The following is a 12,610-nucleotide window of genomic DNA, read 5'->3' on the forward strand; positions in this document are numbered from 1 at the left end:
AAACCCCTGGACACCCAACACCCTGGTTACGAAAGCCTGTATTGCTTTCTCACTAACCCAGCCAGCCCCAGGTCGTCAAGTTCACTGCTCACCAACAAGTAAAGAGAATGATCATTTCCAGCCTTGAGGTTGGGGCTTAGGATGCAAGCTCAAGGCAGGTGCTGGGATATCAGGCCAAAGGCTACTTGTGTGACATTTTGAAGTAGAGAAGCCCTTGTCTGAACCAACTCTGGGGGCTGGAGACTTATTTCTATTGCTTCATTTCATTTGGGATAGGCCTGCCTGAAACTTATTTAGCCAAAGGAGGGTCTTGAACTCATTCCTCTGTTTCCCAAGTGTTGGGATTACAGACACACCTGGGACGCTTTTAAGCTTTCTCCCTAACCCATGAGTCCATAAAGCCTCTAGTCTGGCTGTCACCATATGCTAAGCCCCCCACCCCCACCCCGAGCAAACACCACTCAGACTCTTGAATCAGTACAAAGTTTACTAGACGTACAACAATGGCTCACTAAAGCGATGGGAAATTCCAGTGATGGTGTTGTTTCGTGGGTTGGTTCCTTCTAGCAAGATGTTCTCCCACAGGACTGCCCACCTTAGCGCACCCCTACCACCTCCACCCCCACCACCAGGAGACAAAACAAAATGCAAGACTGTCAATAATGTGGCTAGGACTGGCTCCACGGACGGACACACAATTCACAATTCTGTGGCATCGATACATCCAGACGGGATGGCAGGCTGCGGCGGGTGCTGGGAGGGGAAGGGAACGGAACAGCAGTGCCATGTCCACACTCGCCCTTCAGGCCACGCCCCTGTGGGCAGGAGTCCGGCAGTGTCTGCTGGTGATAACACACTTCACACGGGGGAGAGGGGAGGAGAGGCGACTCCACGGATGGGCTTGGAAGGGCCCAGAAGACTGTCCAAGAGAGGGGACTCTTTCCTAGCTGGACATCTGCAGTAGACGCACGCGGGTGCCGCTACGTTCACGCATGGGCAATGCATGGCCAGGTCGAACTTGAATCATGCAGAGTGGCAGGGCAGGGATTAGGGGTCCAGGCGAGAGATCAGATCAACAGCACACGCGCTCTGGGTGGTATTCTACGTGGTGCTCCGTTACTGCGGTCCCCTTCCTCCCTCTGCTGCGGCGGAGTGGGCGCTGGCGCTGGGTCTCCCAGCGGGGCTTGCTGGGTGGAACACGGGGGTGTGGTCGTCGGTTCTAGAGAGGAGTGCTGGAAGGGTGGCGGGCTGGGGGCTGGGAGGATCCTGGCTTTTAGGCGATCGAAGGGTCTCCTCTGAGCCGCACGCCCACAGCTGTGATAAGGGCGGCCCCCTTGCCGCTGCCGTCTTCAGACAGGAGGAAGGACACGGTACACTTTGGTGACAGTTCCTTCACAGTTTGGTGCATGATTCTGGAGAAGCTGAAAAGGCGAATGATGGGGGAGGGGAGGTCAGTAGAAGATGAGGCTCGAGAACTGGGAGAATTTCTAACTGAAATTAGAAAGATGTGCTAGAGAAAGGGGTGAGAAGGGGCTGTAAACCCAGCTGGCTCAGTGACACCTCAGACGGTAGAGTGCCTGCCTAAGCTCTCAGGAGGCCCAGGCCCTTGAATCTGATTCTCATCACGGAGGAGATGGAGGTAAGGAAGATCTATAAATTCAAGGGTGACCCCCTCAGCTACATATTAAGTTGGAGGCTACCCTGAGCTACAGGGCTCTGCCTCAAAAAAAGACACAACAAAAAGTTGTATAAAAATTCTATCATAACGTGGCTAGGACTGATAGGTGACACTCGATACACATAAATTCTGGTCCAGTCAGGAGCTGGAATCTATGAAGAATGGCAGTCCAGAGCAGCTTCAAACCCCCTCAGATGCCTGGCTTATGTTGTGCTGTGGGGAGAATCCTGAGCTTCATAAGGAGGGGCAAGCACTCTATCCACTGAGCCACAACCCTGATGGGCACAGTTTCTGAGTGATGGCTCCAGGGCACTGGGTCAGCCTGTGGCCCGGTTTGGCTGAGATGGTCTCCGGTAACTAACTGTGTTCTTTTTATTGCTAAGGGGGCGTGATTGCTAATTTTGGTTGCCAACTTGACTACATCTGCAATTAACTCAATCCCAAGCATCGGGCACACCTATGCAGGATTTTTTCTTGCCTGGATGATTTGAGAGGGCGGGGAAGATTCCCCCTAAATCTGAGCCACATCTTCTGGTGACAGCACACAGAAAAAGTCGTGGAAGGAAGCTTTTGCTTTTTGCCTGTCCCCTACACCCCTCCCACTGGCAAGTTCATCCACCCTGTTGCTGAGGCATCCCTTCACTGGTATCCGGTTTGACGACTTCGGGATTCCAATGCAGACTGAAGACCAGCTGAGATGTCCAGCCCCCTGGACTGAACAACTTTCAGATACTTTATGTTGAGAGGCAGCCATTGTGGGATTAGCTGGACAGACGGATGTACTTTTTTTTTTTTTTTCTTTTTTCTTTTTTTGGAGCTGGGGACCGAACCCAGGGCCTTGTGCTTGCTAGGCAAGCGCTCTACCACTGAGCTAAATCCCCAACCCCGGATGTACTTTTAATATAGATTCATTCTGTCGGTTCCCTTCCTCTATAGAATGCTAATACACGGGGCTTCTGTTCAGGCATGGTCACTGTCCCTACGGTCCCAGCTTTGGAACATATGATGGGTTCAAGTACAGGGTTTACAACTCTGATAAGGTTCCTCCTCACCAGAGCCCGGGCCTACACTGCTCCTATTCTAAGGGACAACAGTTCACTTTGCTGGTTCTGAATTTCTTTTTACCAAGCACAGCTGGCCAATGTGTACACACATAACACAACTGCATATACACCTCAGAGGGCCAAAAGGAAGCAGGGGGAGTCCTACCTCCTGACAGTGTGAGCTGACTCAGTTGAAGCCCTTCTCTATCTCCCCGAAGTCCCTTCAAATACTAGGGCTACTCATGGCCTCAGGCTCCTGTCCCCAAATGCCTCAGGCTGCTGTGCCTCCCTCTGTGAGGAATTATGTCAACACTCTGTAACCATCAACCAACTCCCCAGCCAGGAGGAAGCCATACTCACTGTGGATGAAGTTTGTAGAGCGTCCCATCCACTCCCACAGTTACATTCAGATGGTCTAGGCCTCTGTTCTCTCTGATCTTTTCCACCACGGCGGCCATGCCGGCACCACACAGCTGAGCCGCCCTCTTGGACACCACCCCACACACGGTCTTGACCAGGATACTGTCGTCACACGTGCTGTTCAAACCCAGCTGCTGAAGGATGGCCCGCACCTGGAGCAGCGCTAACCGGTCACTGTGAAGGACAAAAGCCAGTGAGCTGGATGGAGCCGGCCCACGGAAGCTTTGAAGCAAAGGACGGTCTGAAGTACTCTGGCTTGTCTGTGAATGGTGTCTTAGGGGGGTTATTCCCCTTCTGAATAGATTTTTAAATTAAAAGAACACACACACACACACACATTTGTAGTGTGTCTATGTATATGCCATGGGTGCCCAAACAGGCCAGAAGAGGGCGTCAGATCCCCTGGATCTGGAGCTACAGGAAGCTATGACGTGCTTGATTGTGCGTGCTGAAATTCACACTGTGGACCGTCAGAAGAGGTGAGAGCCATCTCTCCCACCTTTGGCTGATAACTGTGTGTGTCTGTGCTGGAGTTACACGTTCCTGCGACAGCCAGAGGCGTCCGAGCCCCTGAAGCTGGAGTCACAGGTAGCTCTAAGCAGCCTGAATTGAGGGCTGGGAACCAAACTCAGGTTCTCTGCAAGAGCTCGACCTGCTCTCAGCCAATGAGCACTAATCTCTTCGGCACATTGCTTTAAACCAGTGATTCTTAAACCCGTGGGTCATGACTCCTTGGAGGTCTAATGACCCTTCCACCGGAGTCACTTAAGACCATCAGAAAACACAGGTTTATATTATGATTCATAGCAGGAGCAAAATTACAGCTACGAAGGAGCAACGGAAGTAAGTTTATGGTTGGGGTCACCACAGCATGAGGAACTGTATTAAAGGGTCACAGTGTTAGGAAGATTGAGGGCTGCTGTTCTGGGTTTTGTTGTTGTTGATAGGGTTCCTCTGTGTAGCCCTGGCTGTCCTGGAACTTACTCCATAGACCAAGCTGGCCTCAGGTCTCAGCGATCTGCTTGCTTCTGCCTCCAGAGTGCTGAGATTAAAGGCCTGTGCCAGTGCTACCTACCCAGCTTGCTTTAAACTTTTTAATGAGTCCAGAAGTACCACATGCTTAACTACAGAAATTAAAGTTGAAAAAATTAAAACTCTCTCGAATCCTAGTGATCCCAGGAAACAATATTACATTCTTTTTCTCTCCCTCCTCCTCTTCTGTTTGAGAGAGAGGGTTGCCCAAGGTGACCTAGAGACTCAACTAGTTCCCACCTTCCCACACTGCCCATGTAGAAAGGATCACTTTGAAACTGTAATATTCCTAAGGATGACAGCAGGGCTGGGAAATGGCTCAATGGGGACAGCATTGGTTATGAACGCCCAGTGAACTAAATCTGATGCCCAAAGCATCCCCCACACAAGAGCAGAGGCTAGCCTGAAACCATGGAGCGGCCCCCTCTCTGCCAGGTGAGAGAAGTCCTCTGACAAGTATGCACTGTGGCACAGCACATGCGTAGACACACACACACACACACACACACACACACACACGCACTCTCACACAGAGTAACCTTTAATGCCATTCGTTTTCATACCTCGGCTTACCTTGCATTCTGTGTCAGCCACGATGGCCTTTGTTCCCTTGCTAAAGGGTCATGTGAACAACCTAGTGTACCCCAGGGGTTTCCCTTCTCCCAGTAAACTGAAAGAGCTGAGATGAGACTGGCTAGCCTTTCTCAAGGCTATGCATTGTATATGCACTGCATGTATGCAATCACTACCTTGGTCTGCATTTGAGACAAGGCCTCAAATAGCCGAGGCTAGCCCCAAATTCACTACGTAGAAGAGTTGGGCCTACAACTCCTGACCCTCTGGCCAGAACTCCTACACTAAGCTTTCATCATCCCCATCTTAAAGAGCAGGAAATGAGGCCCTGGGGAACTGAGGCACTCCTGGAAGCACAGTCAGGCAGAGAGGTCCATGGGGTCGGAACTATTGGGATCTGCTCCCCACCTCCCACCATACTTCTGCCATTGGCATGAAGTAAATGTTTTCCTCATTGTACTATTTGCCTCCCTCCCCCAAATGCCAATCTTTAAAACTTTACAGAACTTAAGGAGCTCTAGTTTGTTCTGTCTTTCTGTCTGTCAGAAAGTGGCAGCGTATGTGAGGATGCTGGGAATGACAAATAGAGGGGCCCATTTTGGAAATCAATATGGTGGTTCCTCAGGAAATTGAAAAGGGAATTCCTATAGGGACCAGCCAGTCCACTTGTGAATATATGCATGAGACAAGACATAGCAGGAACCAAACGGTGGAAACCAGTCAAGCTGCCAGACGCTAGCAGAAGCAGGAAAACGAAATTCGATAGGGGCATCCAATGGATGCCCTAAAAGGGAGGGACCAATGTGGATGAACCTCAAGAATGCTATGCTAAGGGAAGTCCTGTAAAGTCAGAGTTGTTTGGAGTTCGCCGAAAGCAAAATGACGCTCAAAACCGCTCCCTACTCACCTCTCAATCTGAGAGAGAAACTTGGTCTCAAAGATGCCTCGGGTCTTGAGTGGTTCGGAGATCTGTCCCCGGAAGAGGAAGCCTTTCTTGGTGAAGTCAATCAGGATGTTACGGACGATCTCACCCAGGTACATCCCACTGATCATTTTCTCAAACCTGAGTCGAGAGGAAGGGAGGGTGATAAGCAGGAGGACCACTCGCCCTCGGGCCCACAGTCACTCCAGACCCATGACAGCCCCATCGAGGATATGATCTCAGTCACATGCCTGTCCTGTGCCTCGATGACGGGGCTGACGGAGACCTAAGAAGCCCTTCACCCTCCCCACACTGATGCCTCCAGCAGCCACAGAGCTGTGTTAGGTGGCCTCCTTCCTTGTCTTTGTCTGGCCCTTTCTACTCTGCTCTTAGCCACAGGCCACAACCCAGAGAGGACCACTGCAGCCTGGTCCTCTTCCTGTTCCAGCCTCTCTCACACCTCACCCTTTTACAGAGCGCACACAGGCTCCCTCCCTCTCACCACCACCACCACCACCACCACCACAGTGACTCCTGGTCCTGGGAAGACAGGGAGTGGGTGTCTCGATGAGACGTCACAGCCCAGCACAGTAGGCCCTCAGCAGTTCCAGACTAAGCAAAAATCTCAGCGGAGTCTTACATGGGTAGAGAGAGAAGGCTCTTTGGTTTTTATATTCATTTTTTGATGGTTTGGGTTGGTTGGTTTGTTTTTGATGGTTTTGTCGTTAACAGAATTCTGGTTGAGCACGGCGTGGGGCAAGCCGGGAGAGCCGCAACACTTTCAGGATTAAACTGAAGCCGATTTATTTTCCAAAGCACATAACTTGGACTATCTCGTCCTGGCTACGTCAGTGAACAAGAACCTCGTTCTTGGGCGACTGGGGCAGGCACCTCATTTGTAAGTGGACACTGCCATTTCAGAACCAGTCTGTGACCTGAGTTGCAAAACTCTGAGGAGCCACAAGGGGGTGCAGGATCTTGCCGTGAGAAGGGAGTCTCCCTCTTTCAGACCCTGAAGGGCAAACGAGGCGGCGTGTCCACTGTCTCAGTCACTTCCAGAAATGGAAAACCCGATTATACCAGAGGGGTGGACTTCCAAGGCCCTGTGCAGACTCCCTCCTGGCGGGCTCATTACCTTTGTTTCCCAGAGTTTAGAGAATATTCGTCCACCACTTTGTCAAAGTCTGTTCTGATGTCATCCAGACACCCATTGTCACCGAAGGCGCCCCACTCCATGTTGATGCACATCTGGCCCTGGTTCCCCTCCACCATCTCCACATTCTTCATCTCCTCCATGTAGCAGGCATTGGTGCCCGTCCCTAAAACACCAGGGAAGAGGACAGCGGTGGGGCTGGCGTGGGGGTCGCCGTGGGGGCGGGGCGGGGGTGTTTCACACCGGGCCGGCCCTCACATGACAGGAGAGGGGACTTCACACCAGACACTTCACACCCAGAGCTCTGATGCAGGGCAAGGTTGATTACGACTTTTAAATGGTCATAGGCACACAGATTCGGACTAAATACACCCCCTCCCCTCCAGCCCTTTCCCTATCCTCTACCATTTTTCCCCACTCAAGTCTATGTGACTCCCTCTAAAAATACCCACTGAGCGCAACTAATGCTGCCTGCGTGTGGGTTAGGACCTGGTCTGGGGCACAGGGAGGTTCTCGGGGTCCCCATCTCCAAAGAGAACGGAAAAACTGACTCTCTTTCCCGCAGCAGCTGTCAGGGGCTGCTAACTCCTCAGCTAGGGGTGGGATCGTGACCCTCTCCTGATCTACGCTGGGATTTGTCCTCCTTGATCTTGCACAGGATCTGCCTGCAGTCAGAGCCTCCAATTTCATGTGTGCAACTGCCCTGTCATATGTACAAAAGGCTTTTTCTAGACCACCTCTGGCTCTTATAATCTCTTGCCCCGCCTCCCCCACCCCTTCTACAATGATCCTTGACCCCTGGCAGGAAGGGACTGCATTCTACCAACTGAACTACATCCCCAGTCCTCACCAGTGTGTGTATGTGTGAGGTATATACATACATAAATACATATATCTGTGTGTATATGTATATATGCTTGGTTTTTGAGACAGGGTTTCTCTATGTAGTTTTAGCTGTACTGGAACTCGCTCTGGCCTCAAACTCAGAGATCTGCTGCCGCTGCCTCTGGGCAGGGCGCCGGGATTAAAGGTGTGCACCATCATTACTCAACATATATTTCTCTCTCTTTCTCTCTCTCTCACTCTTTTCCTCTCCCTCTCTCTCTCAAATGTACATTTGGTGTTTGCACTACGTCTGGGTAAGCGGGTCAGATTCCCTGGAATTTTAGTTACAGTTGTGAGCTGCCATGTGGTTGCTGGGAATTGAACTCAGGACCTCTGGAAGGGCAGCCAATGCTCACAACCACTGAGCCATCTCTCCAGCCCTATAGTTTTGGATGGTTTTTGTTGTTGTTGTTTGTTTTTGTTTGTTTAGCCTTGGCTGTCCTAGAACGTGATCTGTAGACCAGGCTGGACTGGAACTCATAGAGATCCACCCGCCTCTGCCTCCCAGGTGCTGGGATTAAGGCATGGGCTACTACAATCCAGCTGGGTCTATTTCTTGAAAATCAACAAAACATTTTGTCTTCTCATTGCTTCTAGGGAAACTTAAATGGCAAGTCTGAGGTAAACTATAAAGAGGGATGGAGTGATCATCTTTAAAACAAACAAAGGAACAAACAAAACCCATGGTCTTTCTATGTAACCCTAGCTGGCCAGGCACTTACTATGTTGACTAGGCTGGCCTTGAACTTATGGCAATCCTCAAGTAATGATTGATTGGGGAGGGTCCAGCCCGTGGTGGGTGGGGCCGACCCATGAGGCCCAACTTTGATTAATTTACATTTTGCCTAAAGTCTAACCTGTCAGCCGGTTCAGACAGTGCTGCATTTATGTTGGTATATGCTTTTACAACACAGGAGGTACTGTGCGCGCGCGCACACACACACACACACACACACACACAGTAACCAGAGGATGGTCTACTTTCATACCTTGCCCGTACACTTGTGGTGACTACATCTAGTCAGCGAGCATCTGAGTGCGGGGCCACATCCCACCTTTCTAAGCAACAGCTCCTTGCCTTGCTGGTACCACAGACTGTCTAGTTACAGTTACCATTGCTGTGCTGAAACACCACCGCCAAAACAACGTGGGGAGGAAAGGGTTTACTTGGCTTACGCTTAAATATCACCAAAGGAAGTCAGGACAGGAACTCAAAGCAGGACAGGAACCTGGAGGCAGGAGCTGATGCAGAGGCCATGGAGGAGTGGGTGCTGCTTACTGGCTTGCTCCCCATGGCTTGCTCAGCCTGCATTTTTATAGAACCCAGGACCACCAGCCCAGGGACGGCCCCATCCACCACGGGACGAACCCTCCCCCATCAATCACTACTTAGGAGAATACCTCACAGGCTTGCCTACAGCCTCATCTTACAGAGGCATCTCCTCAGTTGAGGTTCAGTCCTCTGATGCCTCTGGCTTGGGTCAAATTGACATAAAACATAAAACCAAACAGCGCACAGACACCATAGAGTATCTGCTGCTTCTAGGACAAGGAGAGTTCCTCTGGGTGGGTGTGTGGTTTCCGGGAAGCTTCTGGTGTCCGCGTTTGACCTCCCTAGAGTGTATCTTACTCAGTATCCCCCAAGACTGGGAAGGAGCACAAGTTGGTGCAGTTTTAGCCTACAAGGGGCTATGGACCCGAAATGGGAGGCACATTATTTTCACTATTTTTTAGTTACTTTATTTTGAAACTGTGAGTGTACACACATGTATGAGCCTGCACGGATATGGAATCAGAATTCACCTTGCAGGGGAGTTCAGTTCTCTCGCTCTACTGCAGCGTGAACCTGGGGATTGGGCTCAGGCTATGAGGCTTGGCAACAGGTGCCTTTAGCCACTGAGACCACCCCCCCCCCGCTGCTAGTCTGCCCTCAGTCCACTGAGACACCCCCACCCTGCTAGCCTGCCCTCAGTCCACTGAGACCCCCGCTGCTAGCCTGCCCTCAGTCCGCTGAGACCCCCGCTGCTAGCCTGCTGTACAGTAGTTTTAACACCATGACCTCTGGCTTGTGGTCCCTGGACTTCTCTTACTGCGGAGACTGAAAACTCTTCCCACAGATGCCCTGAAGCCTGTATTTATGAAGATCTTTGCTAAGTCTCAAAGAACCCAGGACAAGTCTCACCCAGTACCTGTGGCTCCTCCCACACTTCTCACCCCGCCCCCTAACCATAACTCCCCCAGCTTTTCTCTTATATAACTCAGCCATCTCGTCCATTGAGTGTTCTTCTCCCCCCCACCACTCCAACCCTCCCTCCCTCGGCCTCTCTCCCTCTCCTGCTCTCCCCTGACCCCCCTCCACCTCTCCTGGCCCAGTCTCTATTCTGCTAGCCCTGTTCAGTCTGGCCTCTTCCAGATGCCTCTGGCTGAACTCTCCCTCATCCCTACAATAAAGGCCTTCTCTGCAGCCATACCCCGGAGCGGCCACGTTCCCATTAGCACTCCATGACTCAAGGGGGTCTGTAGTGAGGCTCCCAGAGATGTTGCTTCCTATCAACTGCACTCGCCATAAAGCTTGCAGGCGTGAGCTGAGCAAGCTTTCCCTCAATTCAAGGGTAAGGCTCCCCATCCTACCCTTACCACTGCTGGATTCTTTTTGGTTTCTCGGTTCCCTTCTACCCAAAGTACAAAAGAGGAGGGGGAAAAGAAAAGGAGCCATGGGAAACAGAGATGCAAAGAAAGCCGAAATACGCAAACTGTATTCCCTGGCCATGAGAATTCTGAACCAAGAGGTTGGTTGACAGAGGCAAGGGAAAGTTGGCTGAATCCTGGCAGCAGCTCCTCTCTGGAGCAAGGAAGGTGAGGCCGGCCTCAATGAGAATATGCCCAGTCATGCTGGGTCTGCAGGTCTCACCTAAACCCCGCCTAAGCTTTACATGGGCAAAAGACAGGGCCGGGCAGGGCAGGGTGGAGGCCGCTTTGCCAAAAGGAAGAAAGGAATGAAATCTCAGGGGCAGGAGCTGAATTCCTTTTATCAGGCTGTGCTTCCTGATTTTCTGTTTCATTGGTGGTTACAAGTGGCTTCATAACACATAGAAAAGCTTCCCCCATGCAGCCTGCGTGAGGCCCATCCCAACCTTCAGACGCTAAAAAATGATCTCAAGGTGTCCAAGAAGTGACTGAGAAAGTGTTTAGGGAGTGCAATGGTTAACTTTAACTGTCAACTTGACACTGCCTAGAATCACCTGGGAAGAGGAGGGGCTGTCTGCATTGGGTAGAAGGAGAATCTTATGTTAGTTGAAATCCTAGCCCACTGTGGGCAGCACCATCCCCTAGGAGATGGTCCTGACCAGGATAAGGGGGAAAATCAAGCTGAGCACAAACAAGTGAGTCTGTACATTCATTTCTTTCTACTCTTGACTATGGCTACAATATGACTAGTTGTTTCAGGTTCTTGCCTATTTGTAACCTGGAGTTGAGGGCTAAAATAAATCCTTTTTCCCCTAGGTTTTTTCTGTTAGGTTATTTTATTATATCAGCAGGTGGCAGTGAGGACCAATATCTAAGGTGGTTCTTGGACCTCCATAGGCACTGTGTGGCACATGCACTCCTGCACGCACACTGTACATACATCACATGAGCGCATGAGTGCGCGCGTGTGCACGCGCGCGCGCACACGCGCACACACACACACACACACACACACACACACAGGGTTTAATCCTCTTGAGGTCTAGACCTCTAATATGTTTGGAACACAAGAAAACAACCTACAGGGCTGGGGTCACTTAGACGGTGGCTACAGACCATGAATGGTGCCCCAGAGCAGACTGGCCCTTCCCAGCTAGCTACAACATGGTCAGGAGTGGAGATGGTCTCTACTTCCTTTTTAGCCCTTGAGTCTGCACATGGTCTGGTTTCAGCCACCCCACTCCATCTACCCAGAACACATGAGCTTTTTTGTGCCTCGTTCCTGGAGAGCTCACTGACGGACGGTCCAATCCTAATGGATGTGCAGCCATCATGGGGTGCAGCTTGCCTCCATACAGAGTGCTAGAGGGGGTAAAAATGGTACCCACGGATCAACCATTTCCCCACTAAGGACTGAGCTGCTGGGTTTCTAAAAACGAGTAAACGCCAGTGTCCCCTTCCTAGAGAAGAGACCCTTTGACGGCACTTACCCACGATGAGTCCAATTTCGCAAGTGGGTTCTTCATACGCACAGGTCATCATGGTGCCCACGGTGTCGTTGACCACAGCCACCACATCCAAGTCAAATTCCTTTGAAAAGAAAGGGACACGTATGTAGGGAAGGGACAGCTAGCCCTGGCTTGCGCCCCGCTAGTCCAGGCTCTGGACTGCACGCTTCTGGGAAGCAGGGTTGAGTTCCTGACTGTGTTCACTAAGTGGCAACACTGCCTATAAGCTTATTCCCACCAACGGGGCCATCCATGTCGGAGGCCTGCACTCTGAAAAGCCTGGCGGGTCCCGGGTGTGTGCACTGTCAGAAACTTTCCATCTTTCTGTCCCTGTGAGTCATGATTTTCTCTCTCCCTGAGTGGACCATTCTTCACCATTGTTTAGTATGTGTACATACACATGCCACAGCACGTGTGCTCAGGCCAAAGGATAAACCACAGGAGAGGACTCTCTCCCTCCACCATGTGGGTCCTAGGAACCAGACTCAGGCCCTCAGGCTTGGTGGCAGCTGCTGAGCCATCTCACCAGCCCCATGTCATCCCTTAATGATACAAAAGGGACAAGTGTCAGTGTCACTAGAACGCTGGCAGTGACTGGAGTGGGTGGTGGGCGGGCATACGACCTCCAAATCACATGCTTCTGCGGCATTCCAATAATTCACAGAAAAAGCAAGTTTCAGTTTTGTAACACCCCTCCCCAAAGGCAGA

The 12,610-nt window shown here is 51.3% G+C and overlaps 1 protein-coding gene across 6 annotated transcripts in view; it reads right to left on the minus strand.

The window, feature by feature from the left end:
• Nucleotides 1-469: 469 nt before the first annotated feature.
• Nucleotides 470-12,610, minus strand: part of Hk1 (hexokinase 1) — a 101,593-nt gene continuing 89,452 nt past the window's right edge. For 4 of the 6 annotated variants that reach the window (XM_039098432.2, XM_039098434.2, XM_039098435.2 and 1 more), the window contains 5 exons: nt 11,885-11,984; nt 6,804-6,987; nt 5,654-5,809; nt 3,082-3,315; nt 470-1,421 (listed from right to left, as the gene is read on the minus strand). In XM_039098432.2, coding sequence (XP_038954360.2) covers nt 1,274-1,421; nt 3,082-3,315; nt 5,654-5,809; nt 6,804-6,987; nt 11,885-11,984 — 822 coding nt within the window. In that variant the 3' untranslated portion in view covers nt 470-1,273. The remainder of the gene's footprint in view (nt 1,422-3,081; nt 3,316-5,653; nt 5,810-6,803; nt 6,988-11,884; nt 11,985-12,610) is intronic. The other 2 variants (NM_001393711.1, NM_012734.2) reach the window with 1 other exon arrangement.

Source organism: Rattus norvegicus, chromosome 20 (genome assembly GCF_036323735.1).
Source record: "Rattus norvegicus strain BN/NHsdMcwi chromosome 20, GRCr8, whole genome shotgun sequence".
Taxonomy (NCBI): domain Eukaryota; kingdom Metazoa; phylum Chordata; class Mammalia; order Rodentia; family Muridae; genus Rattus; species Rattus norvegicus.